The sequence below is a fragment of the Penicillium waksmanii genome (assembly GCF_028829765.1).
Source record: "Penicillium waksmanii strain IBT 27052 chromosome Unknown utg000008l:1.0-5622682.0:1.0-5626561.0, whole genome shotgun sequence".
NCBI classification, from domain to species: Eukaryota; Fungi; Ascomycota; class Eurotiomycetes; order Eurotiales; family Aspergillaceae; genus Penicillium; species Penicillium waksmanii.
The window spans coordinates 4,093,555-4,119,838 of NW_026643254.1; the positions used below are offsets into that span (position 1 = coordinate 4,093,555).

General features: G+C 49.3%; 13 protein-coding genes across 13 annotated transcripts; 4 read left to right on the forward strand and 9 right to left on the reverse strand.

Moving 5' to 3' along the window:
- Positions 1 to 2,882: 2,882 nt before the first annotated feature.
- N7481_009874 (uncharacterized protein) lies at positions 2,883 to 3,410 on the reverse strand (the record flags this gene model as incomplete). Its single annotated transcript, XM_057269093.1, has 1 exon — positions 2,883 to 3,410. One exon carries the CDS (start codon positions 3,408 to 3,410, stop codon positions 2,883 to 2,885), a length of 528 nt encoding a protein of 175 aa, XP_057119770.1.
- Positions 3,411 to 4,087: 677 nt separating this feature from the next.
- On the reverse strand, positions 4,088 to 4,905 carry N7481_009875 (nucleoside deaminase; the record flags this gene model as incomplete). The annotated part of the gene is made up of 3 exons (XM_057269094.1): positions 4,088 to 4,363; positions 4,425 to 4,558; positions 4,617 to 4,905. The coding sequence occupies 3 exons, from the start codon at positions 4,903 to 4,905 to the stop codon at positions 4,088 to 4,090; spliced, it is 699 nt and encodes a 232-aa protein (XP_057119771.1).
- A 909-nt stretch (positions 4,906 to 5,814) lies between these two features.
- Positions 5,815 to 7,887, forward strand: N7481_009876 (uncharacterized protein; the record flags this gene model as incomplete). Its single annotated transcript, XM_057269095.1, has 2 exons — positions 5,815 to 6,752; positions 6,813 to 7,887. 2 exons carry the CDS (start codon positions 5,815 to 5,817, stop codon positions 7,885 to 7,887), a joined length of 2,013 nt encoding a protein of 670 aa, XP_057119772.1.
- Positions 7,888 to 8,217: 330 nt separating this feature from the next.
- mog1 (Ran GTPase-binding protein MOG1) lies at positions 8,218 to 9,100 on the reverse strand (the record flags this gene model as incomplete). The annotated part of the gene is made up of 2 exons (XM_057269096.1): positions 8,218 to 8,827; positions 9,024 to 9,100. The coding sequence occupies 2 exons, from the start codon at positions 9,098 to 9,100 to the stop codon at positions 8,218 to 8,220; spliced, it is 687 nt and encodes a 228-aa protein (XP_057119773.1).
- Positions 9,101 to 9,922: 822 nt separating this feature from the next.
- Positions 9,923 to 11,663, reverse strand: N7481_009878 (NYN domain-containing protein; the record flags this gene model as incomplete). Its single annotated transcript, XM_057269097.1, has 2 exons — positions 9,923 to 10,540; positions 10,596 to 11,663. The coding sequence occupies 2 exons, from the start codon at positions 11,661 to 11,663 to the stop codon at positions 9,923 to 9,925; spliced, it is 1,686 nt and encodes a 561-aa protein (XP_057119774.1).
- A 557-nt stretch (positions 11,664 to 12,220) lies between these two features.
- On the reverse strand, positions 12,221 to 13,561 carry N7481_009879 (uncharacterized protein; the record flags this gene model as incomplete). Its single annotated transcript, XM_057269098.1, has 5 exons — positions 12,221 to 12,504; positions 12,556 to 12,991; positions 13,054 to 13,157; positions 13,225 to 13,385; positions 13,482 to 13,561. 5 exons carry the CDS (start codon positions 13,559 to 13,561, stop codon positions 12,221 to 12,223), a joined length of 1,065 nt encoding a protein of 354 aa, XP_057119775.1.
- Positions 13,562 to 14,032: 471 nt separating this feature from the next.
- N7481_009880 (CE1 family esterase) lies at positions 14,033 to 14,995 on the forward strand (the record flags this gene model as incomplete). Its single annotated transcript, XM_057269099.1, has 1 exon — positions 14,033 to 14,995. The coding sequence occupies one exon, from the start codon at positions 14,033 to 14,035 to the stop codon at positions 14,993 to 14,995; it is 963 nt and encodes a 320-aa protein (XP_057119776.1).
- An 878-nt stretch (positions 14,996 to 15,873) lies between these two features.
- N7481_009881 (uncharacterized protein) lies at positions 15,874 to 16,110 on the forward strand (the record flags this gene model as incomplete). Its single annotated transcript, XM_057269100.1, has 2 exons — positions 15,874 to 15,930; positions 15,970 to 16,110. The coding sequence occupies 2 exons, from the start codon at positions 15,874 to 15,876 to the stop codon at positions 16,108 to 16,110; spliced, it is 198 nt and encodes a 65-aa protein (XP_057119777.1).
- Positions 16,111 to 16,348: 238 nt separating this feature from the next.
- Positions 16,349 to 18,696, reverse strand: cog6 (Golgi transport complex subunit COG6; the record flags this gene model as incomplete). Its single annotated transcript, XM_057269101.1, has 2 exons — positions 16,349 to 18,340; positions 18,409 to 18,696. The coding sequence occupies 2 exons, from the start codon at positions 18,694 to 18,696 to the stop codon at positions 16,349 to 16,351; spliced, it is 2,280 nt and encodes a 759-aa protein (XP_057119778.1).
- Positions 18,697 to 18,937: 241 nt separating this feature from the next.
- Positions 18,938 to 19,828, forward strand: N7481_009883 (uncharacterized protein; the record flags this gene model as incomplete). The annotated part of the gene is made up of 1 exon (XM_057269102.1): positions 18,938 to 19,828. The coding sequence occupies one exon, from the start codon at positions 18,938 to 18,940 to the stop codon at positions 19,826 to 19,828; it is 891 nt and encodes a 296-aa protein (XP_057119779.1).
- Positions 19,829 to 20,023: 195 nt separating this feature from the next.
- On the reverse strand, positions 20,024 to 20,444 carry N7481_009884 (heat shock 9/12 family protein; the record flags this gene model as incomplete). The annotated part of the gene is made up of 3 exons (XM_057269103.1): positions 20,024 to 20,063; positions 20,133 to 20,337; positions 20,411 to 20,444. 3 exons carry the CDS (start codon positions 20,442 to 20,444, stop codon positions 20,024 to 20,026), a joined length of 279 nt encoding a protein of 92 aa, XP_057119780.1.
- Positions 20,445 to 21,016: 572 nt separating this feature from the next.
- N7481_009885 (Gfo/Idh/MocA family protein) lies at positions 21,017 to 22,464 on the reverse strand (the record flags this gene model as incomplete). The annotated part of the gene is made up of 3 exons (XM_057269104.1): positions 21,017 to 22,074; positions 22,137 to 22,270; positions 22,349 to 22,464. 3 exons carry the CDS (start codon positions 22,462 to 22,464, stop codon positions 21,017 to 21,019), a joined length of 1,308 nt encoding a protein of 435 aa, XP_057119781.1.
- Positions 22,465 to 23,368: 904 nt separating this feature from the next.
- N7481_009886 (uncharacterized protein) lies at positions 23,369 to 26,089 on the reverse strand (the record flags this gene model as incomplete). The annotated part of the gene is made up of 3 exons (XM_057269105.1): positions 23,369 to 23,589; positions 23,656 to 25,813; positions 25,862 to 26,089. 3 exons carry the CDS (start codon positions 26,087 to 26,089, stop codon positions 23,369 to 23,371), a joined length of 2,607 nt encoding a protein of 868 aa, XP_057119782.1.
- Positions 26,090 to 26,284: the final 195 nt, after the last annotated feature.

The following is a 26,284-nucleotide window of genomic DNA, read 5'->3' on the forward strand; positions in this document are numbered from 1 at the left end:
TGCTTTCACCGGGTCACCGTGACTCCACTGGGCTACTGCACACTCAGGGGGTATGCTAATACACACTGTACACACATACACACATACACACATACACAACTTTCTTGTACTCACCTCACTGGGTACTAGTATACACAGCCATATATGGCACATCTGGACACGATCCCTCTCCACCACCCATCACCTGTCACCCAATCACGGCATCTTGGTCTGCACCGGAATCCAAGGGAATTACGACGGCCCCTGAGACCCGCTCCACTCTCCATGGCAGGTAACGAATAATATCCCCGGTTTGTCTCCAGCACAGATACCATGCTGCTCCGCTCTTCTGATTTGTTCGTGCCTTGTTATTGTTACCTGGCATGCAGGGATAGGCTTCACTTGTTTTTCATTCCTCGTTTCTATGTACATTGTACATTTACGGTGTACCCAGAGGAGACAGGCTCAGCCTACTCTACAGTAGGACTGGCCACCCTCCTCTGCATTTCGTACTCGACTACGTGTACAAGTACTCCGTACTGATCGGAGAAACTCCTATCCGGGCCCATAATTGGATGGATTCCATGGCTCCCAAGCGACAGAACCACCACCCACCCTCTCTTTTCATTCAAATTCTACTGTATCGCAAAGATCGTCGAATCCCTTTGCTTTTCCTGGTCTGACCTTCATCCATCGTGTCAGGGACTTCGTGGATGGGCATGGATTTTCAACGCTAGCAACTTAATTTGCCACCGCAAGGCCTCGATGTCTCAACATTTGTACTGCCGGCCACTGGTTCTCCGGTGCCTCACCCCACTCATCGCCCTCTGAGTGGAGACCCTCAAAACTTGCTGTTCACCTTGAACTCAATCGCTAGCTGGCCGAATTTCGCTTAGAGTCGTCTTAAAAATAGAATACCGTACTCATGGTAGGTTTAAGTATACAATACTCCGTACATTGAGCGACTTGAAATTATACAGTCCAAAAACTGTAGTATAGTATCAACAATATACCTAGGTATATATGTACATACACATTTTTATGTGCATTAGGTGATGGTAGTACTCCGTACCAAGTGAAGATGTGGCTGTACTAACTCCTTAGGTTATATATCTCTGCTCTCTCGTACTGTACTACTAATAAGGCTCCGCCCGGGTCTACTCCCGGGGAATATATTTCTCACTGTCGCTCCAAAAGTAAACTCAACAACTTGAACCTTGGAACTTAACCTTCCAAGGTTGGAAGTTTGAAGTACCTTATGTCCAACTACCAGCCCTAGACTCTATGTACTAGTACTACCGTGACTGGACCGTGACACCTCCTTATCTCCACCATCTCACTCACACCTGAAAATAAGGTACCCATCCAGTAATCTGTACACAGCCGATACCCGTAATCGACTAATGGTAATTCGGTACTCGAGGTCCGTACTGTCGCAGCTGATCTCCACCGTTAGACCGAGTCTTTTCCTCTTGTCCCACCCTGTGGATCGCCCGATTGCTTCTATCCTCTGATTTGGAGCCTCGACCGGCCTCCTCCTTCACCCGGGGGTCGTGCGAGTGCCTGCATACGCAACGGCCTGCGCAAACACTGCGTCCACACTGCAAAGAGTACTTACCCGCCTTTGCGGTGTCCACCACTTGGACATGTATTAGTACTACTGGGCTGTTCTCTATAATCAAAACATGGCCTCTGGCAGTCAATGCTGACACCCGAAAGGAGTGATCCTGAGTGACCCTGAGTGACCCTGCAAGATGCAGGAACAGACACATCCAATGCACAAAAATGGGAGCGGCACTGGCAGATCCTCCACCTGGGCACCTGCTAACTCCGAGTCTCATCTCATCTGAGCCTGGGGTTCTCAGCCTGCCGGTCGTCCCCATATTTTACTCCTGGTTACTCCGTAGTCTTACTTTGACTCTCTCCCCTGGGGACTCTCCTTTTAAACCACCATCAACCGGGGAGACAGGCGATCACCTCCAAAATAACCTGTCTTCCATCGGCCTTCGAAAGGGTCTAGTCAGCAGTCCGCCTACTCAGTGGACTCGCCCTAGTGTTGCAAGTTTATGGTGTTGACCCGCTTCCTTTCAATACCTGCGAGTACTCGTTGTACATACATAAGTACATATACGTACAGTATCGACCCCGATCCCCCTTCACCAATTCGGGCTTAAATGTGGCTAGAGCATATTCATTTCGAGAGGGCTGATTTCTTGCCAACTTTGGGTCCTTAGTGGCTGGAATTGTGGATAAAGCTATCGTGGTGCGATGCCTCCGGCCTCACTGGTGCCGAATTTAAGCACCCACTTAGTATTGTGTGTACTCCGTATACTCCGTACACTCCCGTACTTATGTACATAGCAATTGGTTCGCCCAACGGGAATGGATCTGTTCGAAATTGCCACCATGATATCTGATATCCTTACCTTACGGAGTACTCCGTACGCTATACAGTACATACAAACATACATACACAGGCTGATCCGATCGATCCTCGCCATCACATTTTCACATTCACATTCACATCGAACCCCCCTTTAGTAATCAGGGGGGGCTGTGTGCTCGAACGGGCCGCCCTGCCACCATCCACCATGTTCCTTCAAACGTGATTTTAGACCAATGGTTGTAGCGTGGTGCCTGTCGGCAACAGTGTTGTATGTATGTACGGACTACATATTACAGAGTACCTGTTGGATGTATGAACGTAGTTACAATGGAAAAGAAGGGGTGGTGGAACAGCTCACATTTTCCCATCTTCCGCATTCTACGTGTTCTCCCGCACGGCTCGGGAATCGCTTGCAGGCAACTCCAACTTGTAACGTGGCCGAATCTGATCGTGAAACTCCTCTTCAAGGTTTAAGGTTCGTCCGGGCGCGATGCAATTTAGCGGTGCTAGTATATAACTACGAGTAGAGCATTATGGGAATTCTCTCTGTGCTCCCATCCACACTGCTGTGGTCCAACCACTTCCCTGCCAGGGGAATTCCTATCGCATGGAAGAAGTACAGTCCAGCAGCCACGGTCTCGCCTCTGGCCCAGCCTCGCTCAATTCTCCGACTGTTGGCCAGCCCTTGGCAGGCAAGGGATTGATCGTCGTCGTGGGTGGGGGTGGTGTATACCTGCGGAATGGAATGGTCGTTGCGAGTCTCGTAATCGGCAGTGGCGAGGAACGTCGATCCAGGGACTAGGGGCGCTCTGCCCGCGAAGTTTTCTGGTGGGATTGACATGATTCGGAACTCATTTTCTGTCCATCCGCTTTGCTCTGCATGGCCCGTCCGGTCGGGACTACTGGATCTGGCGTCTGGTCTGTTCTGGTTTTCGCGGTGGCCATTCTGCAGTGTTGGTGCAGGCCCATGCATCATCCTCGCGTCGGACCTGTTCGTTTCGGATTTTCTTTGTACATACATGTATGTGAGGGCTATCCGGAACATGATGAAGCTTCTACTCAGAGCACGGGAGTGTCCTGAGTCATGGCTGCTTCTTTGACGTGTGTGGCTTGTCAACTTGCTGCAGCTTTAGATTGTGATGCGACGCGGGTATCCCGTACCTGGTCTGTATTCCTATGAGCTTGGCTCAGTCCTGTATGACATATGCAGTGCAGGCCAAACGCAGTGTGTGGTCTACTTTTTCGGTCTATCTAGTGGGTTGCCATGGATCAAGCTAGTATATAAATCGTTTCAACAGCCTATGACCAACTCTGCTGAGGCTCGTTTCAGTGCGTGTGGGTCAAGGTCTATGGTTCTTGAACGGGTCGATCTTGACGGTGAAACCTTTGTTGGGTTATCTTTGTAGTCCAGCTGAGATATTTCTGGGAAATAGTCATCCTGCTGATTCTATTACTAGTAGTGGGTGGTCGTGTACTAGTACATAGTCTGCCAGAGTGTTAATTAGTATGTAGTAGATTTCCCAAGAGTCATTACGGATGTGAGTAGTTTATATACTCGTGGAGTGCATCCAGGATGATGATCACTGACGAACGGCCAAGGCAGAAGGTTATATGCAAGGTAGGGATAGATCTCGTAATCAGACATGTTCCTGAGATCCAGGACATCGTATAGATTATCTGAACTACATATACAGCCAACCATGAATGAGAAACATAAGCATCTCAACTCGAAGCAGCCTTACAGCTCTTTCCGCTCTGAGTTCGAGAACATCCCTGAGGGCAAGGATATGACGGATCATACTGCCACAAGAAATAGGGATCTGTCTCATTAGTAAGAACATTGGCCATCAGTCGAGATGGATACGGAAGATCAAAAGAGGCCTCAAAAACATCAACTGATGGAATGCGAATCTGGCCCCAGCCTTTCTCAATAAGCCTTGCAATCGAGGTTCCATAGATATACTCGCGGAATCCCGCCCATCGGATCGCAGATGCACACTGGAAACAGACAGTCAGTACGGGATCGTAGAATATAGAGGATTACCGGAATATATCTTACCATTGGACAGCTTTCGGCATTTGTATATAAGGATAGACCCGTAAATGCCGCTGCCGCTTCGGTTGCATTGAGGCGGAACTTTCCAGTAGGATCGGTCAGAATTTTGGTGCAGTTCGTAATTGCGGCAATCTCTCCTATTGGATTTTGAGTATTCATCCATAATACGGGAAAATGAAAGAGTGACATGCTCACCATGAGATGAAGGATTCCCTGTTTTGCCATTCTCATTGACTCCCATGCAGATAAGCTGCCCCTCATCGGAGGCCGTATGGTTCACTATCACGGTTCCAAAGGCCGCAAAGGGACACGGCGAGCCGCTCAACTCGCCTAATGCCTGGTTGGCCAGGCGCATCCATCGAGCTCGGGTTTCAAAAGTGACTCCATTAATCATGAGTGTCTCGTCTGCAAGTGGCAGCTGGGTGGCAGCTAGCACCCTATGCAGATAAGCAGCGGACACGACGAAGAGATGAGCCAACCGCATGTTGATCTATGGTATTGTAACCGAATTAGAAGGCCTTGTCGGCCTACTTATTTATAAAGAGTAAAAGTCCTTTGAAAAGCGGATATCACCTAGTAGATCTGACATTTCATGTGCCCAGGTGTCTATGCGGGGAACCCCGATTGGTCTGATCTTTGTGCAAGATGTAATAATGATAGATCGGCATCCAGATCGGCCGCAGTCGGCCGAGGAACTGGGTGGAACTTCCTGATTGACGATACGAGACAAAGAAGCCTTGCTAAATGAAAACTCAAGTTTGGTGGTCAACTTGTGTTGCAAATTGTCATGCGAGGATGACCGAGAGTGTCGTCATTTCGGATGGGAGCAGTTGGTAGGGATTCCCCCGCATAGATTTGTCTCTTCTTTGCCCACCAAACTACTGAAGCTTCCCTTTCTTTACCGTCGTCGAGGTACTTGGGCTCATTTAGTAGTACTAGCTCTATCAATATTTTTTACATAGACACTTATGGGGTTTGATTCAATTTCGCTTGAGATTTTGGAGATGTTGAACTTGAAGTAAGTTTGCCTCTAATTATACACAGAAATATATTGTGATTTGCCGCCCGTTCATTCCATTCAATATTGATGAAGAGGGCATCCATTGCCCTGTTAGGCGTTATGTATATTTCACTTCATAGTAGGATATCATGCTAATCGCATGGCCAGTGTGATAGCTCTGGCGAGTAGGATACCCCAAGGTATACCTCAACTTTGGGTGGTTGCCGGGTCAACAACGACCCGCTGACAGCCCACAACAGACCAAACCGCTTTTCGTCTCCAGCATCAGCGGTTCTCCTGACAGCAAACCGATATATAACTATTCATCTGAGGGTGACCGGGCGGCAACCTGCCAGATAACCAGACTCATCCTGTCACCCAGCAGCACTAAAGATGGCCCGTCTCAACACAAATGCACCGACCGCTCGCAGCGCCCCCCGACCGCACAAAGCTATGGCAAATGAACAACTGGGATTTGATCCCCTGGCAAACGGAAATACCCCAGCATTGTCGCGCAAGGATAGCACCACTCGCACCAAAGGCTCCTCACAGAATTCCAAGATCGGACCGGGCTTAGCCTTCGACATTTTCCCAGACGACGACGACCAAATACGAGGCGATAAGACATCGAGCCACAGTCAATATACCCCATCAGGATCTCCAACAAAGCAGAAGAAGAAGCGAACGTTGAACACTTCACAAGTCAACTCCCTCCTGCTCCCGCTGCAGCAAAGACCACGCCAAAGGCCAAACGTGAAAGTGGAACAAGATGACTACGACAAGGAAAATGATATAACGGGAGACGCAACGGAGCCATATACACCTGAAAGAAGTCCCGTTCCGCAACGATCATCAACAACACGAAACACAACACGCACTCCCGCGAGAAATCGAGAACTCAATAGGTCTTTGAGCCACAGGGAACATATAAACAAAGATGAAGACAGCTGTGGGGACAATGGCTTTGAATCACTGGACGAATTTGTAGTCAGTGACAATGATGAAGTCAGCTACCATGAGACCTCCGATCCTGAAACAGAGGAGGAAAAAGCCCCAACGCCAGCTGCGCCACCAAAGTCTGCACGGAAGAAACTCATGAGAGGAAGAAGGCCAAACACTGAAGCAGAAGTGGAATCTGCGAAGAATCCAGAACCCAAATCTGAACTCAACCTAAAACCCAACGACCCCAGGACAATAAAAACGCCCACAAAGTCTAGACATAACACTCAGAAATTGTCTCACGGCGACTTTGATCTATCAACGCATTTTAGAACACTTGAACTTGATGATGACAATGGACCTGCCTCTCAGCTAGAGACAGATCTGACACAGTGAGTTATTATATATCACGCTTCCCCTGGCCGATTATCCATACTCATTATATTCTATAGATCTGTCATCGAAATGAGCCCCCCAATAGAAGACATATATAGAGTGAAGAAGAACACCCACACACCACCTTCTACCCCATCACAAAACCGTCTGCGCTCCCCCACGAAGCAGAAAACGCGCATCCCACCAACCCCACACAGGGAGAATGTCGATGCCTTTTGGAGCCAAGAGGAGACCATCGCATGGATCGATCAGCATTCACCAGAGAAGCCTCTAGGGCGAACAGTGATTGAGCTGCTTCAGGATTTCGATGATTCCGAAACCGATGACACTGGCCGTGACTCTACTTCCAGCGTTGAGCCGAGATCCACACCGACAGTGATGCAAAAGCAGCCCAAGACCCCCAGCAAGACAGCCCTTAAAAAGGCAGAGGCAGAGAAGAACAGAGCAGTGAAGGCTCGTCGTTTGTCATTCAACAACAAAAAGGACGACTTCGCACAGACTTTCCTGACTGTCCTCGACAATGCAGTTGCGGAGGGCAAGGTCTGCCAAATGGCCATTGTTACTGGCGGTGTAAAAATCACCTGGTCGAAGACGCTCCAGAAGACCGCAGGCCGGGCTCAATGGAGAGGGGAGCGAATTCGCGACAAGGACGGCCATGTCAGCTACAAACACCATGCCTCTATCGAGCTAGCCGAGCGCATCATCGACGACGAATATCGCCTGATCAATACCCTTGCCCACGAATACTGTCATCTTGCCAATTACATGGTCTCCAATGTCCGCGACCAACCCCACGGCGCAAGCTTCAAGCAATGGGGTCTGAAATGCCAAGAAGCCTTGAGAGATCACCCAGTCTACGGCGGACGGATCAATGTTACAACAAAACATTCTTATAAGATCGACTACAAGTATGTTTGGGCCTGCGTGGGATGCCGCCAGACGTATGGTCGCCATTCGAAAAGTATCGACCCCAACCGAAGCCGCTGTGGCAGCCCGAGCTGCAGCGGTCGACTGGAACAGATCAAACCGAAGCCTCGGAATGTATCGCCGAAGAAGAACGCTGCTACGCCGGCGACACAACGAAATGTCATGGACAATGTTGCCAAGGAGCTTGGGGGATTTACCTTGTAACCTCGCTGCCATTTTGATGGAGTTAGTGTGAACATATAGCGTTGAGAAGGTGTACATGTATTGGACAGCAGCATAGCATTTCAAGGTTTATGCATAGCAGGAGTTACTGAGCTTAGTTTGAATTGCATATTCAAGTTCTTTCATATAATTCATCTACCTAATATTTTAACTAAGCTATCTACGTTATCTAGTCGAACAAAGCCCACCCCTGGGGCAGTTCCTAATGCCCATATCCCGTCATGCCCCATGCATTTGTATACTCCGTATTCCCCTTCCCCACCAATATAGAAAATTTCATGCTCCGCCCAATATCAAAATCAGAATCAAAATTCAAACAAAAAGACTCCAATCCCGAATTTCCAAACCACCCACTAACGCAGAAACAGTGTCCTCCGCAATAGCCTCCTCCCTAGACAGACCCTGCACATCCCCGGCCTTGTCAAATTCCTCATGAGGCACATTGAAGAAAACCAGTAGATCCGTCTCCTGCGCCGCAAGACGAACAAGCAGATAATGGCATGTCAACTGCGTCATCGTAGCACTGGTACCATTCATAGCGGGCGCTTGGCCTCTGCCCTGCTTAGGCGCATTCTGAAACTGGACAACACCCTTGTAGGCACTGATAGATGACCCGGCCGGCGCGGTGGCGGTTAACCGGGGAAGTTCGGCCCGCTGCGGCGGGGTGATCACTTGCAGGGCATCGCCCTCGTCACAGAGATCGTTCAAGTGATACAGAGCAGCGGCCTGGTCAATAGTTTCCTGTGAGGCGCTGGCTGCACTGCCGCTTCCTGCTGCCAAGGTGGGGTTTTGGTGGCTGAGAGTGGCGAATGTGTTGAGGGCGTCTTCTTGGGAGACGCGCTGGTTAATCTCGATAATCAGGTTGGAGAGGGTCTCTGGTGAGAGGAAGAGTTCCTGGTGGTCTGGGATTTCGCGGAGGTTGCTGTTTGGGTTGTTAGCTTCCAACTGGTGAATTTTGGGAGGTTTATCTATATTTGTGTGCGGGGTTATGGGTTTAGTGGATGGAAGGGGGAGTGTATGGTCTTCTTCCAGATCTGAACCCCGATATATGACGGATTCGAATAGGGGTGAGGGAAGGGTACGGGGTTATAGCTTTATATCAGGAAGGGTTCGCTCACCTTGCGTCCATCCAACGTTGCGGCACGACTCCGCGGATTGCCCCGCCGAAGAAATCTTGCTCGGTTGTTGGTGCCATGATAGATCGAACCTCTTGCTGTATCGGAGGGCAAATTGTATAAGGCTTGTTGAAAAGGAGATGTTGTACGACTTCAAATTTAGATTTCCAGGGAGCTTTGGGGGTGAGGGAGCTCCGATGCAGATGCAGATGCAGATGCAGACTTTGCGTAGATGCTTGTCGTTCACTTTTCTTTTTGTTTCCTTTTTCGAAGAAGTCTTCTTCTCTGATGGCAAAGTGTTATTCTTCCAAAGCCTGGACTTGAGTAATTCAGGTAGAGGATAGATTAGGGATGGAATTGCTGTTGGGAAGGTCACAGGTGGTGGTTTTATGCTAACAAGTTGGGGAGGCAGCAATGGCGGGTGGTTGTCCTCCGTCATAAACTTCTGCCTCCCCGGCTCAGGCTAGAAGCCACCGTTCGAATCCGCCAGCCGTCGCATTGCTTCTTTTGGTCAATACCTCTAAAAAAAGAGTATTAACATGCTACCATTTTGCGTAAATAGTTCACTTGTTGATCTGGAAGATTTGCTTGCTTGTTTTCCCTGCGCTGTGTGGGGTAATTTAATAGGAACCACGGGAGAAACAGGATATCACTCCAGCACCCAATTCACTTTCTTCTACCCCAGTACGAGTTGAATGGCCCCGAGTTTACTTCCCTTTTGAGGTGACTAACTACTAAAAGTCATACAGGGCCATACATCTACTGTCTGGAAAAGATCAGAAACTTAATTGAGCAGACGGCCATACGGACTCTCAGTCCGAGGACTAGAAAAATTCCATGGTTATAGACTAAAATAAAAGAAACCATAGCTATCGTTATCTACCTGATGAGCTCGAGCAATTCTACTCGAACAGTTCCTCCACATATGAATCGAGTTCAACCAACTGAAAACTATCCCTCCACTTATCTCGGAATTCTTTCTTCCGATACGAATAGCTAGTGACCTGCGAAAAGCTCACCAGCTCCACAGTCCAGCCGCGCTGCAACGCACGTTCAACCATGCGCATGAAACCCTCAGAATACTCTGCCACTGCCGCATCTCCAGTGGCCAAGACGATAGTCGCCGGTTCATCCGTGTCCACCAGGCTCTCGAGGATTTTCAGGTGCAGAATTTCGTCCACGCCCTGCTCGACCCATCGCTCATTGGAGGCGTTGACCGTTTCAGGTCCGCCATTTCCATGCTGAGTTGTGTTTCCGGGAGCCTTTCGGAACTTGGAGTGGCGAGGTATGGCGTGCTTGGCTTTGTGTACACGCTCTAGGATATTGGCTTCGTATCCAAGGGTTTTAGCTTCGTCGATTGAAGGAAGCTGGTCTGACCCAACAAGAACCCTCTTCGAGGCGGGACGGCCTCGCTCCATGATCAAAGAGAAGTTGGCGAAAGACATATGGAGGCGGCGAATGCGGGTTGTTATCGGAATATTCCGCGAAACTTTCACCGAATCGTGGAATCCTACCATGATCTGTGGCGCGTTAGTTCATTTGAGGAGAGAGATGAGTCTAGGAATCAAAACCCACATTCGACATATCGACGAAGACATGGATCGGACGTGACTGGACACTTTCTTGAGATGGCTTCGGAGAGTGTCCTACTCGTGATACGAGCTGGGCGTATCCAGGGAAGTCCTTGAGGAGCTTGGTCATTAACCCGATTCTGCGTTCTGTCGCGGATTTATAGTCAACAGGTAGCACACGTATGCCCGCGGAAGTTGTAATAAAGTTTTTCACATTTTCTGACTTCAACGTTGACTCTTTCTCATCAAAAGATGATGGAGGTGTCTCATAGCGACCATGTCGGGCGTCGGGCGTGCCTAGTTGGCCTGGTGTAAACGCTAGGTGATTGGGTCTCCGGGAAAAGGGTCGGTCAAAGACAGTTGGGTGCGAATCGGAATCAACTTCGGCGCTGCCTTCGGAAGAAATTGTTTCGAGTGTCTCTTTGAGTTTGCTACCCCCAGACACATTGGACCCTCTGGCCTTGGGGGTCCTAGGCGCATTCTGTATGCCGTTCACCTCTTCCGGAGAGGTCTCTGTGGTAGCTTGTGGCGCGGTATCGTAACTTGTAATCGTATTCGAAGAATGCTTTGAACCTTTGGAGGCGGGATCGCGAGACGAGGATAAAGAAGCTCCGGTGGCAGCCCTTGGAGTAAGGTTGCATTTCGAGGTGCCTGGAACAGGTATGGGGGCAGAGGAAGTGTGTGATTTATTGGAATCGGTATGGCCACGTTTGAGAATTGTTATGGGCGGACGAAGCTGAACATGTGGTTGATGACCAGTAGGAACGGGGATTGTCGACTCCCCCGACTCTAGAGTTCGGAAAGAGTTTGAGCCCCGGTTGATGATGTCCCATAGCGACCCAAAGTCTCCAAGTCCGTGGGGGTCAGGTTGGGGCCTGGATAGACCTGTTGGGCTCTGTGAGAAAGTCTGAACATCGGACTGTTGGAAACTCTCTGAGGGTGACGGTAAGGCGCCAGAGTGATTGTGCCCATGGGTATCAGAGCTTCCATTATGAGTGGAAGAGCGGAGAAGGTCGAAAACCGGGGTGAAGTCCCAATTCGAGGCCGGCTCTGTGGGATCTGTAACGGGCATTGACAAGGTCGTAACTTAGATCAGGTATCGAGAGAGAGAAAGATGAAGATAGGGTGGTTTAAAGTAAAGAGCAGGACGCAATGAAATGCAGAACAAGGTCGACGTAAGAAAGAGTCACAGGACATGTCGTGAGAGTTCGTGAAGGTGAAGAGAGTGGATGAGCATGATGAGAGTGAGTCAGGTACATATGGGGCATCAAAGGTCCAGAGGCGGAGGCGGAAGTGACTGGTGGCAAAGTAAGATTCTGCCCCAGTAGACCGCCCCATGAAGCAGCGCTAGTCTATATTTGGAAAGCGGGTCCGCGTTAATATCGGACAGGCGTATTGGTATTTACTATAGGAGCTTGGTAGTACATCTGATCGGGATTGAGTAAACTAGGAGATTACACGAATTCTGTAACCTGTTGCTGCTTTTGTTCCGCCTTTTGGGGGTCAGCCCACCTTACTGCCGATTAGCATGAATCGACCTCAATAGACTATGACAGGAACTTATAGATTCAGAGATCCATATAGTTCATGTTTTGAACATAGTTTGACTAAGTAAACAGACGGGCTATTTTATTTTTTACTTTCTTCAAGTTCCTCCGACAGCTCTCGCCAAATATCGATGTTTTCGAGCTCATATAATGTAGGCTGTACTGCCAATTGCAAGCCCGTTGGATTTGATACGGGCTGACTGGACGATGTCCGCTTGCTTAAGCCGATACTGGTAGATGATCGATGAATGAGTGGGCGTGTAGAAGGCAAACACGAGGCAACTATTGCCACTGATGCCTCGACTAAACTCCAAACTAGGGCTGTGGACATTGTATCCAACAGATCTCTATATCCATCAGAAGTGCCTGGATTGTCAGAGTCCAATTTTCATATTTCGACGCTGGGGAATGACCTACCATAAGTGAAAAGCAAGATTACCACCATCCTCACAATGGCAACTGCAGTTGACAATGATCCAAGTAAAAATACCAATAGAACACTGATTTTTTTAGACAGTGTAAGCTGCAGTTTCCATACCAGTGGTACTGGGAAAAGAAGCAGGGCGAAATCCGTGATAACATCTGCAATAGCATAACTAGACCAAGATACCTCCGCCTGGATGCAGTGGCGCCGATGTGACCATGGTTGGTATTGTAGACTCCAATTTCGTACACTGCATTGAAAAGCAGATGTGACAAGAAATGCAAGCGCAAGCATTGTACAAACAATGATCATGCCTAAGGACACGATATTGAAGATTTTGCCCCGAAATATCCTTCGATATGCTAGGAGCACACTTATTTTGATGACACCAAATGTAATCTTCTCGATAATGCTATAGCCAAGGACAATCTGGGATTGTTCAGCATAATGAATGTGAATGCTTGATTTTCCCCGATCTGGGCCCGACATACCTGCTCTGCAATATCATCCGCCCGACCTCGAGAGATTGTGTTGTGATGTGGCGTGTTGGGAGCAGCTGGCTTAGAATGAGCCCCTAGTGATCCAAGCGCGGCGCCTTTTCAATTTTAAGTTAGAACTGATCTGGTGGCTTGCAGGCAGCCGGTGAGAGAGAAAAAGCCTACCAGCGATATTAGTGATTCCTAGTCCCCATACTAGGATAGCAGAGACAAAAACTACCCAGTCGTCTTCTCTCAGCGGAATCCCAAATCTGCTTCGAGTGAGAAATCTTAGTGTGACGGCAGCTGATGCAATTGTCGGAAGTACAACGCCCACGGCGATCACGCTATGGGGCTGCAAATTTAGCAACATTATTGAAAGATAGTTGCCATCGCCGAGCTGGAAATGGAAGGATATGAAGCTACCCTTTATTTCTGGTCACCATATTTCAATGAAGAACTTTTCAGTCAATGGTTCTGAGGCGGAATTCCTCTCGTAGCCACAGTCCTTGGTGTGTGGCATGCTGAGCAACCTGCAGGATATTGGGGGCGCAAATGTACTTGGCGGCTTCCCTTTGAAGTATCTCCGGCCTTAGCCTGCACGAATCCCACGCTTGACTGAGCACTGGCCGGAGACCAGATGAGACCTATCGCAGGCTCTTTCCCATTTTGGTGCTGGCAACCTATCAAACAATAGCTAAGCCGGCAGGAAGGATCGAAAGTGGAGCCAGTCGTGCGTAAGGGCATGTTAGCTTGCGGGGTATGGATATGTCCGAGAGTAGTAACTGGATATCTCCTTGCTCAGTACATGGTCATGCTTGGGGTTCGCCTTAATCCCCGCTGCGAGGATGCTAGACCTGCCGGTTTTAATTCGCACTTAGCCCCTCAAATCATAAAAGGATGATTCTTTCGTAGTTGTACATAACCCTGCCCATTCTTCCCTTGTGACACTTCAACTTGGACTCACCAAAAAAGAGAGAAAAGAAGAAAAAAAATGCTCAGGTCACTTCTTCTACCCCTTGCTCTAGCCACTGCAGGTGCTGCTCAGTCCTTAGGCTGTGGCAGAGAAATCCCTTCCAAGTTTCCTTCCCCTGGAAAGAGTGCAACACTGCATCTTCCAGGAACCGATCGCGAGTATCGACTTTACATTCCACTCACATACGACAAAAACCAACCCACTCCACTGTATTTTTCCTTCCATGGAGCTACTCGGGACATGAACGAGGAGGAGGAATTGTCGCAATTCTCCAACCCTTTTTTTAACAAAGATGGAATTGCCGTCTACCCAAACAGCAAGAATGGTTATTGGCTTTCCAATCCCAACGCCAATACTTCCTTGCCGAACGACCTTGATTTCACCAATGACCTCCTAACGCATATGGAGAATTTACTCTGCATCGACTCAAGCCGAGTCAACTCGGCTGGCAAGTCAAATGGGGGCGGGTTCACCGCTGTCGTCGCCTGCAATGCCACGGTTGGCAGTCGGTTCGCTGCATTCGCATCCGTCAGCGGCGCCTATTACGATACTGACAACATCCCCGGCGTTGGGCCTTGCAAGCCTGCCAAACGCAAGGAGGGCTACCCTTTTATCGAGTTTCATGGCACTGGAGATACAACAGCGCCCATTGACGGCAATACGGAAAGCAACCAAAAGCTACCTGTGATCGATTTCCTCAAAGGTTGGGCCGGACGAAATGGGTGTGGGAAGAATGCCAAGTGGGCAAGGAATGAGACTGTTATGGTGGACCCGCTACTCAGGCATGCTAGCTGGGACTGTGATGGTAAGCATGGTATTGTTCAGCATTACCGTGAGAGTGGAAATGGCCACTGCTGGCCTAGCACGGTGGGTAATGATGACTACAAAGAACATCCTTTACAGTGTCCTGCTGGAAAGTCTGCATTTAATGCCACTGAGTATATATTCAAGTTCTTTGGAAATTATCGCCTGAGGCTCTAGGATACAGATAATTCAGCAATATAGCAGTCCTGGTATCTTGGTCTGTCTCGTTAAAAATATACTATCATATGGTTGATGCCCATTGACCGATGAGCCTTGGGGATCTCGTAATAGAAAAATTATCCATGATCCGAGGAAAACGACAACAGAGAGGTTCGAGCATACCTAAGGGATACCTAAAGCTGATATAAAGGTGCCCATAAACCTAAGTATATCCACTACTTCAAGTTAGTATTGTGATTCATTTGTCCGATAATGCTGTAGTCATCCGTGGTGATTATATGTTGATCTATAACTACTTAGGTATCTATAGCTATCATGCTGCGTGACACTCCCCTGGAAACAAATATCTCGAAGAGGGTGACCGAAAGTTTGGGCTCTTAGTCACGGATTGATATTTCATGACTATGGAATATTTTGAGCCGTATTTGCTCGGGTTCATTGACCGGTTATTGGGACAGAGTGACGGTTCTCCGATGCGGGAACCGAGTCATTCCCGAGGTCTCGATCTGAGTTGTTCTCGATCCTTGAATCGCCAATAAGATTATGAGATGCTTTCTCAGATTTCAATATCCAGGTAGACCGAGATATAACACTGTTTCCATTGTTCATCTTGAGGATATCACCCTTGACAATCTCCCAGCATATCGAAAGTGTATCGTGATGGTGACGAACCGGCAGAGTTCTGCGATATGGAGAGGATTAGTAGAACTCCTAGCATAAATTGAACGATCCCCTTCGCTGCTTTGACCTACGTATTTTCGAAATCTAAACAATCGAAAAAAATACCCCATCATATCCCCCAGAAACCACACTTTCAAATTTCCAAGACCAGTCATTGAACATGTCCGCCTAGGAGCCTATCGAAGTTGTCGACGATGCCGAGAGTTTCGAAGAAGTCGATGATGAATTTGCCAATTCAAGCCAACAACTTGGTACGTATTCTTTCCGCGGTTTGCGTAATAAGACACTAGGTTCTATCAGCTCAAGATGAGGATGAAGCCATCGACCAATCGAATATCATGAATGGTCGGACTCGTCACGCAGAGCCGCAGACTTCGAATCGGTATGATGAGGGACCGAACGAGGATGATCTACCCGAGGAAGCACTGTGACCAGATACTGTGACTGTGACATCTTGGTGCAAATTTAGAGGAGAAAGGAGAACTAGCCATTCACGGCTCATGTATGGCTGGGAGATTGTCTTGAGTCGCACTTTAATGTTTCTTCCACGTACACGAAGTTATCAAGTATTTACGGGAATATGTTATTCGTAATGTGAATCCCGGATTCAGACTCGCAAAATGGTGTCTGAAACATCCAGTCCTCGTGGTATGACAACTAGTATTCAAACTAGCTTAACAACACCCGGATCTCCCCTGTAGTCCGGGGGAACAATGAACGCAAACTCCATTGCCCCTTGCCATCTCCATCTGCATCTCCATCTGTGTCCCCATCGGTACCAGGCTTGCGCCCCGATCTGCCGCTCCTGCCACTGATGACACTTCCGCCGGTTCCCAGGGTCGCCTGCGTCATTCCTCTGGCCTCATCTGCCGCAATGATCATACCCTCGACGAACTCGAAGTCGCGACAGAATGCTTCAACGGCATCTTCAGTGACACTCTGGACAAGAGATGCGCTTTGTACACGCTTGAGGTTGTCAGTGGCATCCATAAGAGCGGACGGAAGGAAGTCATCCAGCTGCTGGCTAGATGTAACCAGCGACGATGGCTGGAAAGCAGAAATACTCGTGAGATCTGTGAGATGGGGCTTCTGTGATTCAGGATTTTCAGAGCTCTCATTGGATTCTGTGCCAGGCTCAGATTCTTTGCCGGACTTCGAGAACGGTTCCAAGGCATCCAAAAGACCCTGAAGCCCAGATGTCTCTAGGAGGAATTGATGCTGAACATCCAGGAGATTTGTGCGAAGAGTAGATAAAGCGGTGGATAAGGGGGCCAAATGCGTAGCACTGGCAAACTCAAATGGGGAGATAGTTGCTCTCGCTGCAAGAAGGATATTTGTACGGTAGATGGTCTGCGCGGTTATATCCTCCATCTCATTGGACGATGTTCGTGCCAGTGTCAAGAAAGGGTCGAACGCAGCATGTAGCACAGGGGTGAATCGATTCTCGTTTGATGTTGCAGACGAATCATCCGGACCGACCGAGCCCTCGTGCGTCTTCATGAGCGATATTAGACCTTCCAGTGCATCTAGCAAGAATTCGGGAGGTGACAGGTCCTCTGGCGGGACGAGAACAGCAGGATCAGCTGATAGGATGGTCACTTCGTCACGCATCAAATTCGTGAAGTGACGGAGAGTAAACTTCTCGAGAACTTGCATCAAATCCACGAGGTTCGATTGGGTTCCCAGGAGCTTGGAGAACGTGGTACGGTAAAATGACAGCAGGTTCACCACCTTGTAGCAGGTAACGGGGTCGTCGTGGCCCTGAATGACTAGTTCAACTCTTTGCCGCAGGGAGCGAGAAACGCCCGTGAGATCCCGATTGACCAGATCACTGAGGGCCCGGTGGCCGTCATAACTGACTTCCTGGTCTTCGTCCAGCCGCGACCAAGGCTCACTGCTAAGCCCGGCTTGAATGCCCCGGGCAAGCTCCTCGCCGTCGGCAACGAAAAGCGCTTCTAGGGCTTCTCGTTCGGATACTGTCGTGGAGTGCACCCATGCGAGCATATCCCCAATATATCGAAGGGGATCATAGGCAGAGAACTCGATTGGTTTGACAGTGCGGTCGGCTCCCACACCACCACCATTACCACCAGAAATAGCATCAGTGAGAGCATAATGGAAAGCATCCGATAAAACGTAGTCTCGAGCTTCCGCAAAAAAGTCTAGACAGCTGTGAAACAAGGTTGGCCGCTCGGCCAGGACTCGTAGAGCACGACGGATCGAGCTGCTGATGCGAGGGTCTTCCAAGTTCAATGACTGGAACTCCTTTTGGATCCACCGGTATAGCTTCTGGTATGCAGAGTTGAGATTTCGAGAGCTCATTTCCATGATCTCGAGACCCAATCGCTGGTTCTCGCCGCCGAGCAGAACCTCACAATCATGGTGTACTTGCTTCACGCGGGCAAGGATATCGAAGAAGCGATCGTCGACAGGCTCCTCTACCGAGGTCAATATAAGCAAGTCCTCCTCTGGTACCAGGAAATGTTTCGAAAAGGCGTCTAGTAACTGCTGTTTCGTTTCGGTTTCCTTCCTTTGGGCCATCAGGGCACCAGCTTCCTCCAGCACGGGTGTCGAATCTTGCTTCGCCTGACCGATATGCTTACGCATTTCATCACATGTCTGATTCAAGGTCGATATGACAGACCCGATTCGTTTCAATTGCTGCATCACAAACGATTATTAGCTTCGTTCTCGCTCGTTGTTTCCCAGTAGCTCCGTCGTAGTCTCACCTCTGCCACTTTACCGAAGTCTCGCACAATCTCCGCATTGGAGTCCACCACTTCCTTTTGTACATCGAGTCGTATTTGTCGTCGTGTTCCTGCGGTGTTGTGGATTCCGCGTAAGCTCAGGGTTTCGAGCGAATCTCGAATGTCGGAGTCGGCGTAGGACGCCGACAGAACAGAGGTCAACCGATTGGATAGAGCAGTCGAGCGCTGCGAGGTTGGCGGCGACAAAGGTGACGAGGCTGGAGAAGGCCCATTGCCATTGCTGGAACCAGCGGGGAAATAGCTGGTCATTGTTGGCGTGGAGTAGCCAGCGAGGCGATGGCGGGGAGGAAGTGAAACCCAGGCACTTCCCGTACACTCCACTCTGACTGTTTCCACGTTGCGGGCAGACCGCCTTCCCCTTCTCTTATCGCGTCAACATTCAATGGAATCCAATAACTATGTGGATCCATGGATGGGCTGATTTTCAACGACTTCCATATACATACCAGGCAATCATTCGACCTGTTAGAACTTGCTCGTGGATCATACGATGGACGCCTTCGATGGCAGCCCACTTGTCTCGCCCACCAAAGCACGACAGGCCGCCATTCAGGCCAAGGACTGGGCATATGTGAACTCCTGGCTCGGCCGACAATACGCTCCAAAGCCTGTACCACAATTCGAGCGCAATGAAGATACGTTACGCGTTCTCTTGACTATGGCGGCAGCCAACGAGGCCGCAGATGAGGAAGCATCACTACAACATCGTGCACGCGAAGAAGCAGTCCGTGCCTTCAAAACAAGAGAAGAAACAGAGCGCAAAAACTCACATGAACGCCAAAAGAAGGAGATCCTAGATGAAGTGGAAATGTGTCTAGATGACCGGGGAAAGCGAGACTTGGATGACCTTGCCGACTCAGCGGTTGTTCTGGGAAATACATTAAATCCCGAGCCCGAAGATCTAAGTTTATCCATTGTCGAGCTCACCGCCGAAGACTTCGATACTCAAGATCAACTGGATAAGGTCGAAACACTGCACTGCTATCTCCAGAAAGAGCTTTCACGATTGCAGGCCAATCTGGAGGAGCTCAAAACCAACAAGGCATACGAAACGCCGGCCGATACGCAAAGCTTGACGGCGGAGTGGACGCGAGGGACAAAGACTCTTACTACGAAAGTCGGAGAATACCAGGATCGCATTGCATCACTTGAAAGGAATCAGCCTCGTGGCCCTACAATTCAGGAGCTTATGACGGAAGAAGAAAACGTGGTCCAGTTACGGGAAACGGTCAAAGCTCTTGAGGGGCGTGTCAAAGCTTTCCATGACCTGCCTAGGGATATCCCGAGAGCACGAGCCAGATACAAAGAGCTTGAACGTGAGCTGGACCAACTCACGCGGCAACGAGAAACCATGTTCGTAAGTCTTGTAAATAGACGATGAAATTTCTACTTTCTTTTTTACAGAGGAAATAGCTGTTCTTTTTCACGATTCTGATAAGGGTATTGTATTAAACCGGGAGGTAACTAAAGCGAGAAAAGCAAATGGTATCGTCGACGCATTACTGAATCATCATGGCGATCACATCTGTAGGAAGATCATAGCCACGGCCACAGTGTGGCACAAAGAACGATGTGCCTAGTGGTTCATGCCGAGGGCGTTCTTGACCTTGTCGCCACTGTGAAGGGAAGATCAGTATATATACTTTGGTACTTATATCGAATAGTTAAGGAGGGGGATGTCTTACACGGAGTTGCTGGCACCTCCGTGAACATTGTTGTCACTGGCACGCTGGGTCTTGTCGAAGGTCTCCTGGGCACCACCCTTGCTGTCGTCGGTCTGTAATCCGCGAGCAACACGGTCGGTGGTGTCGGTGAAAGTTTCCTTGACCTTGTCCTGGGTGGACTTGGTGGAGTCAGGAGTGATCTCCTCCTTGGCCTCTGAGAGAGGGGCTGTTAGTGTAGTCCAATACTAGTATGATAGTAATGTTGTTTGAGAGTGGGTAGCTAGCTGCATGTCACATACTGGTAGAGAAATCCTTGCGACCGATGTCAGACATGTTGGTTGATGGTAGATAGATTGGTTTGTTTGAGAAGAGTGGAAGATGTGTTGGAGTATGGAGTATTAAAGAAGGAAGTGAGTTGATGTCCAGGCAGGGCCATTATATAGACCAGAGTCCAGTGACTTCAAAGAGAATGACGTCGCTATTGTTTGCGATAGTGATCAAACGATACAACTACAAAGTACGGAGTATGTACAAACAATTAGCTACGAGCTGCCTCGGCTGCCAACTATCTTGAAACCTTGGTTGATAATCTACTGGTCCGCAAATCAGCGTGCTGTACAACACGGAGGCTTACTTCCCCGATGACGTCGAGGCTGTTGACAGACGCCACTGTAGCAATGACGTTTAGATGACTGAATGCCAATATGAGGCTGTGGTGGCTGGAGGATCCAGATTAGGCTTAGTGTAAGGTTGCTCGATTTGCTCATACTTAGGCATTTTTCTACTTGCCTTACGCATGGTCTGAGGGGATTGACTTGAAGTTTATCCTATAGTATATCGCTCTGAAAACGTGACTTCTGTCGACTTGTTTTTTTTTTGCATCCCATATGCCGGCATGACACAAGTTAGATCTCGAAATTACTAGTAGGACGAGGTCCAAGTCCCGCTTTCTCATACGTTCTATCGATAGTCTCCATTTGCGCAATACTCTCTTCTCCATCGATCCAAACCCCGGATCCTTGGCGACCCTTGATCTTGTTTACGAATTCCTCCAACTGACACCGATAGGTAGACCACCAGTCCTTGTATACTGCAGCACGCTTGTCTCCGCTCGGCCAGTTATACGCCTTTTGATAGCTGGTTTCGTTCCAGGATCTGATAACCTCTTCGCCTCGTTGAAGGGTATGCTGATCCGATGTATCGATTCGGTGATAGATGAAAGGAATCATATGGTTCCAGATCCTGACGGTTCGCTTGAATACATGTTGAAGTGGGACGCCATCTTCCTGCGCGGTAGACTCAACCAGCACCGGCTCGAACACTGCCTCACTCATGGGCCATCGCAAGGTAGGTATAGCCTTTGCCCAAGAAGCGGGCAATACAGAGGACAAAACTCCTGCAGAAGCCAGGTCTCCTTGAATTCGAACGGTTTGGGAGTTAGGCGTGAGAAATGTTGCTGTCACGGCTTCGTCGATTTGTGGCTCTTCTGCCAAGTTATTGGACGATATAGACAAAGGACGATGATCAATCTTAACCGGGGTCAATCTAGTTTGTCGTCCCACTATTTGGCGTACACTAGACACGCAATAGGTTGCGACATCCATCAAGCAACCTCCCGCAAGTGAGTATCTGAAGCGAATATCGTCTTTCCACAACAGTAGACGGGGTAGGTAGAACTGAGAGGAAACACTTTCAATAGACCCAGGGGACTGGTGAACTTGAGATAAGAAAGTTTGCCATGCAGGGTGGAACTGATAGTGAAATGCTTCTAAAAGTACCGGTGCATTCGGGGCTGTTATTAGTGGATGTTTGAATAGCTTCTTAGCTTCGGTAGCATTGGAGCAAGACGGCTTTTCCAGCAAAACATGCTTGCCGGCCTGCACTGAGCGAAGTGACCATTCATAGTGGTAGCTGTTTGGCAACGCAATGTAAACGGCATCGATGGACGGATCTTCGAGTAGAGCTGGAGGCATGTCATATTAACAAGGATCAATCCCACGCATTGGGGGTAATGAAATAACTTACCCTGATACGTAGAGTGAACAACCGGAATGTCATATCTCCGAGCATATGCTTCAGCACGTTTTACATCACGCGCGGCCACAGCGGCCACGATGACATCAGGATGTGATTTTGCTGGTGTAATCACTGCGAACGGTCTGAAGCACAACGATGAATTAGCAGGGTAGGTCAATAAGAGAGGGAATCGATTAAGAAAGCTGCTTGGCTATACATACGCTATGGTACTTGCACCAATGAGGCCGATGCGGATAGCATCGTCCCTCTTCCTCGGTGTTATGGGCGGGTTGATAACACTATGATAGACTCGTAAGATAGAATCGAAGAATATCATTGTTAAGCATGACTCATTCAATGTCAATATCTAAGAGTGAGCTGAGAAAAGAAAATGCTTAGAATGCCTACTGAAGTTTCCGACCAAGTGATATCCTGCCTTTCCGTGGATGAACACTCAGACTGACGTGGCGTGGGAGGAAGCGGAGTCATGACGTGGGGCTTTGTGGACGGGCTCGCATCACTTCTAAGCTGGGAGAAAGAGCGGAAGCCGAAGCGACATGGCAATTTAGACTAGATGAATCTAAGAATTATTGTCAGAATTCCATTTTGAAGTCTCTTCTGGTTTATGTCCTGAATATTGCTTTTTTTAGTGCCTAGAATATCAAATGGTTCAGTATTGATGCAATGTACTCTACTTCAAATTGAAATGTGCCCCTTCGAGCCTCTTCAGCTGCTCCAGGGAAATGCTCCTTCTTAGAATTTTTTTTTTTTTGATTTCTTGCCGGTATCTATTTGTTGCCGGGGATGGGAATCCCGAATTGTCTAGGAATCACCTGGCGGTTGATCATTCAAGTTATTCAATACCACACTAAACTCCATGCTCATATACTAGTACCACCAAGCCCTTCAAAGTAACCCAGGATCTCTATGAATAGAGCATACCAAGAATTCCCATGCACCGTGGCCCAACAAGCCCAGCATGAACCGGTATCAAATGCCCAACAGTGAGACACCACATTCCGAGGAAGAAAAAGAAAAATCAAATAGAAACACCAGAAACAATCATGACCAGAATCGGACCGGCCGAGTATTGTGCGCAGAGTTTCGCATATGCCACAAGGAAACACAGAAACATAACGTCGTAATCGCCGATTCCATACTTTGTTTTTCATTCCGCAAAATCCAAATTGTCTCTACAAGAGACGAGGCTGGAGTTGACACGAAAGACCGATAAGGGCCGACTAGCCGCCCCTCTCGCCGAATTCTTTGGCCCAGTCCTCGTACTTGCGGAGACCATCAGATGAGACACTAGGTCGAATGGAGTACAGACTAGATTCAAAGTCCTGGAACTTTATTGGGCGGATCTGGTCCATAGGCGTGTGGAGGAGAGCCTCACCGAGGTTGCGAAGTGGGCCCATGGCGGCATCCTTGGCAAGTGCTGTTATATCTGAGCCGGAGAAGCCTGTCGAAGTCAAGTCAGAGAGAGGTTTCTAGATTTAATGAAGAAGTCAGGGGGGAAAGAGCCTACCTTCTGTTACATGGACTAGAACCTGGATATCCTCGGCGCTCAGCTCGTGGTGTTGGTGACTGAGCAGCGTGCGCAGCTGTTTTTCACGGACCTGGTGTTCAGGTAATGGGATATACTGTCGACGGACAAAGCGGCGCCGCGCTGCTTCGTCGATATCCCAGGGCATGTTGGTAGCCGCTAATACAAGTACTCGACTGGCATCACCCTCTTTCTTGTCCCGGGCCGATTGTTCGCGACCAGCAGCAGCACGCTGCAGATCTGACCATTGGACCAAAAATTCAGTCTTGGACCGGCGCGAGGCTTCGTGTTCAGAGCCCGATGATCGCGCAGATAGAAGGGAGTCAATCTCGTCGACAAAGATGATAGATGGCGCCAGAGCCTTGGCTAGTCCAAATAGAGCACGTACAAGCTTTTCACTTTCGCCGTGCCATTTGGATGTTAGGCTTGAAGCAGACACAGAGAAGAATGTCGATTTTGATTCAGTGGCCACTGCTCTTGCAAGCATGGTCTTGCCAGTACCCGGAGGACCGAAAAGAAGCATGCCGCGAGCTGGTTCGCGTAAACCAGAAAAAAGATCTGGCCGGAGGAATGGATAGACAACGGCTTCTTTGAGGGCTTTCTTGGCCGGCTCCAGTCCCGCAATATCCTCCCAATGTACCTCGTCGCCGCGAACGACGATATCATTGAGGATTTGACGGGCTGACTGGGGATCAACGCCCTTGGGCAGTTTGTTCATAATCTCCACAATATCTTGGGCTTCTTGGTCTTCGTCTTCTGACGAGAGCTGTTCCCAGGATTCTTGGTCGCTCGATGGTGGTGTCTCACGGCGCTTGGCAGGTGGTGGCTTTCGCCGAACTGCACTGTTGCTGTTGCCGTTCGCCCCCGAGATTGCCATTCGGTTCATTCCACGCTGAAGATCATCACTACCGGATGATGGTGATATATAGGATGTTTGTCCACTTTGTGTTGTCCTCGGCGCAGACTTTGTCCGCGGCTGGCTGCTCGGAGTAGTTGCCTCGGAGTCCTTTCGAGGAGTTGCTGACCGGGAATTACTCTCTGACTTGGTCATTTGTGTCACGCGTTGTGGAGGCTGAATTGACGACCTCAGCGCCACAGGCTTGGGTTTGACAGATGGTTTTGGGCCGGGCGATGACGGGGTTGTGTAATCTTTCGGGTCGGGCATGATGACTGGTGCCGGTGCCGGCTCCGAAGGCTGGGAGCGACGAGGTTCGGAGCCCGCTTGAAGTTGTCGCGGGGTTGCTTGAGAAGTTGGCCGGGGCGAAGATCGTGGAACAGGTGCATGTTTAGGCTCCCGCCAATTTGCAGGTGGAACCCGATCCGTGGAAGAATTTGTCTTTTGCGGACGTGGCCGCGCCAATACAGGCTCTTCCCCAGAGCTGGATTTTGGATCAGCATCACGGCGAGCGCTCGCATCATTGGCAAGACTTCGAGACGAAGCTACTGCCGCATCATTCGAGGGCTTATCGATCGATGATGACCGGTATAGGTTACCCCATGCGAGACCAGCTGCTTTTGAGGCGACCGGTCGGGTTTCCTTGCGCTTAGAACTCGCTTTGGCCGTTTTGTCCTTCTTCTTCCCATCCTTGTTGCGCAGCGTCGTCAGCATCATCTTTCGTCGCTCAGGGCTGGACCCGCGGGATTTAGTCTTGTCGGACGAGTTTGAGTTCATTCGTAGCGCAGGCGAGCCGGCCAGCGACAAGCCAGATGGGAGGGAGTCATCGTAGGGTTGTAGAGTGTCAGAACTGTGTCTCGCCATCGAGGAAGGTGGAGGTCTCCCAGGTATTGCGGCTGGTTTCGAGAGATCTGTATAGCCAACCGCTGGGATGGTGCCATCTCCAATCCAGCCGGGATGGTTGGAAGATGGTGAAGCGGACATAGTTGCAGGAGATTTGCCCTTGGTAAGAGTTGCTGGTTCTTTTCCGCCGTTGGCCTCGGCGCTTTCTTTCCGACTATCACGAAGGGCCGATAGCAGATCGACTCGCTCACGGCATTGGGTCTCTAGTGCACGAATGGAATCTTGGAGGGCCTTCTCCGTTTCGGATTTGGGGGTATAATTCGACGGGACCCGACGAGCATTGTGATGGTATATCGTGTCGAGAGCCGAGCGCCAGGATCTCAATGCTTCCTCTTCGTTGTTCTGATGTCATGAGCAATTGAAGCCGAGGGGGGGTCACGGGGCACCTACCTGGCCTTCAAAGTAGACCGCAGTCGAACAGAGCAAGTAGCATTCATCGTACGTCTTCTGTAGGGAAGACGCGGGCCGTGGGCGCATCATTGGGAAAAGGAAGGCCCGCACCCATGTCACTGCAGGTTGTTGGCGGGGAGAAAGGGCAGCGGTGATCTCCCGGAGCGGAGGAGTTTTCGCGTGACGTCGTCGGTCTGCCGAATTGCTGCATGCGGACACAGCCGACATTATGACTGTGCTATACACTTATCTATCAATATTACTACTGGTAGTAGGAAGTTTTCGCCAGGATCAAATATAAAAATACTGTATCAAAGCAATAAACATCTGGTCACATCTAGATTCCTCGTGGTGGCACGTCTATGGGTACATGCAAGAAAAATAACGGAAAACAAAGAACCAGTCACTAAAACACATATCGAT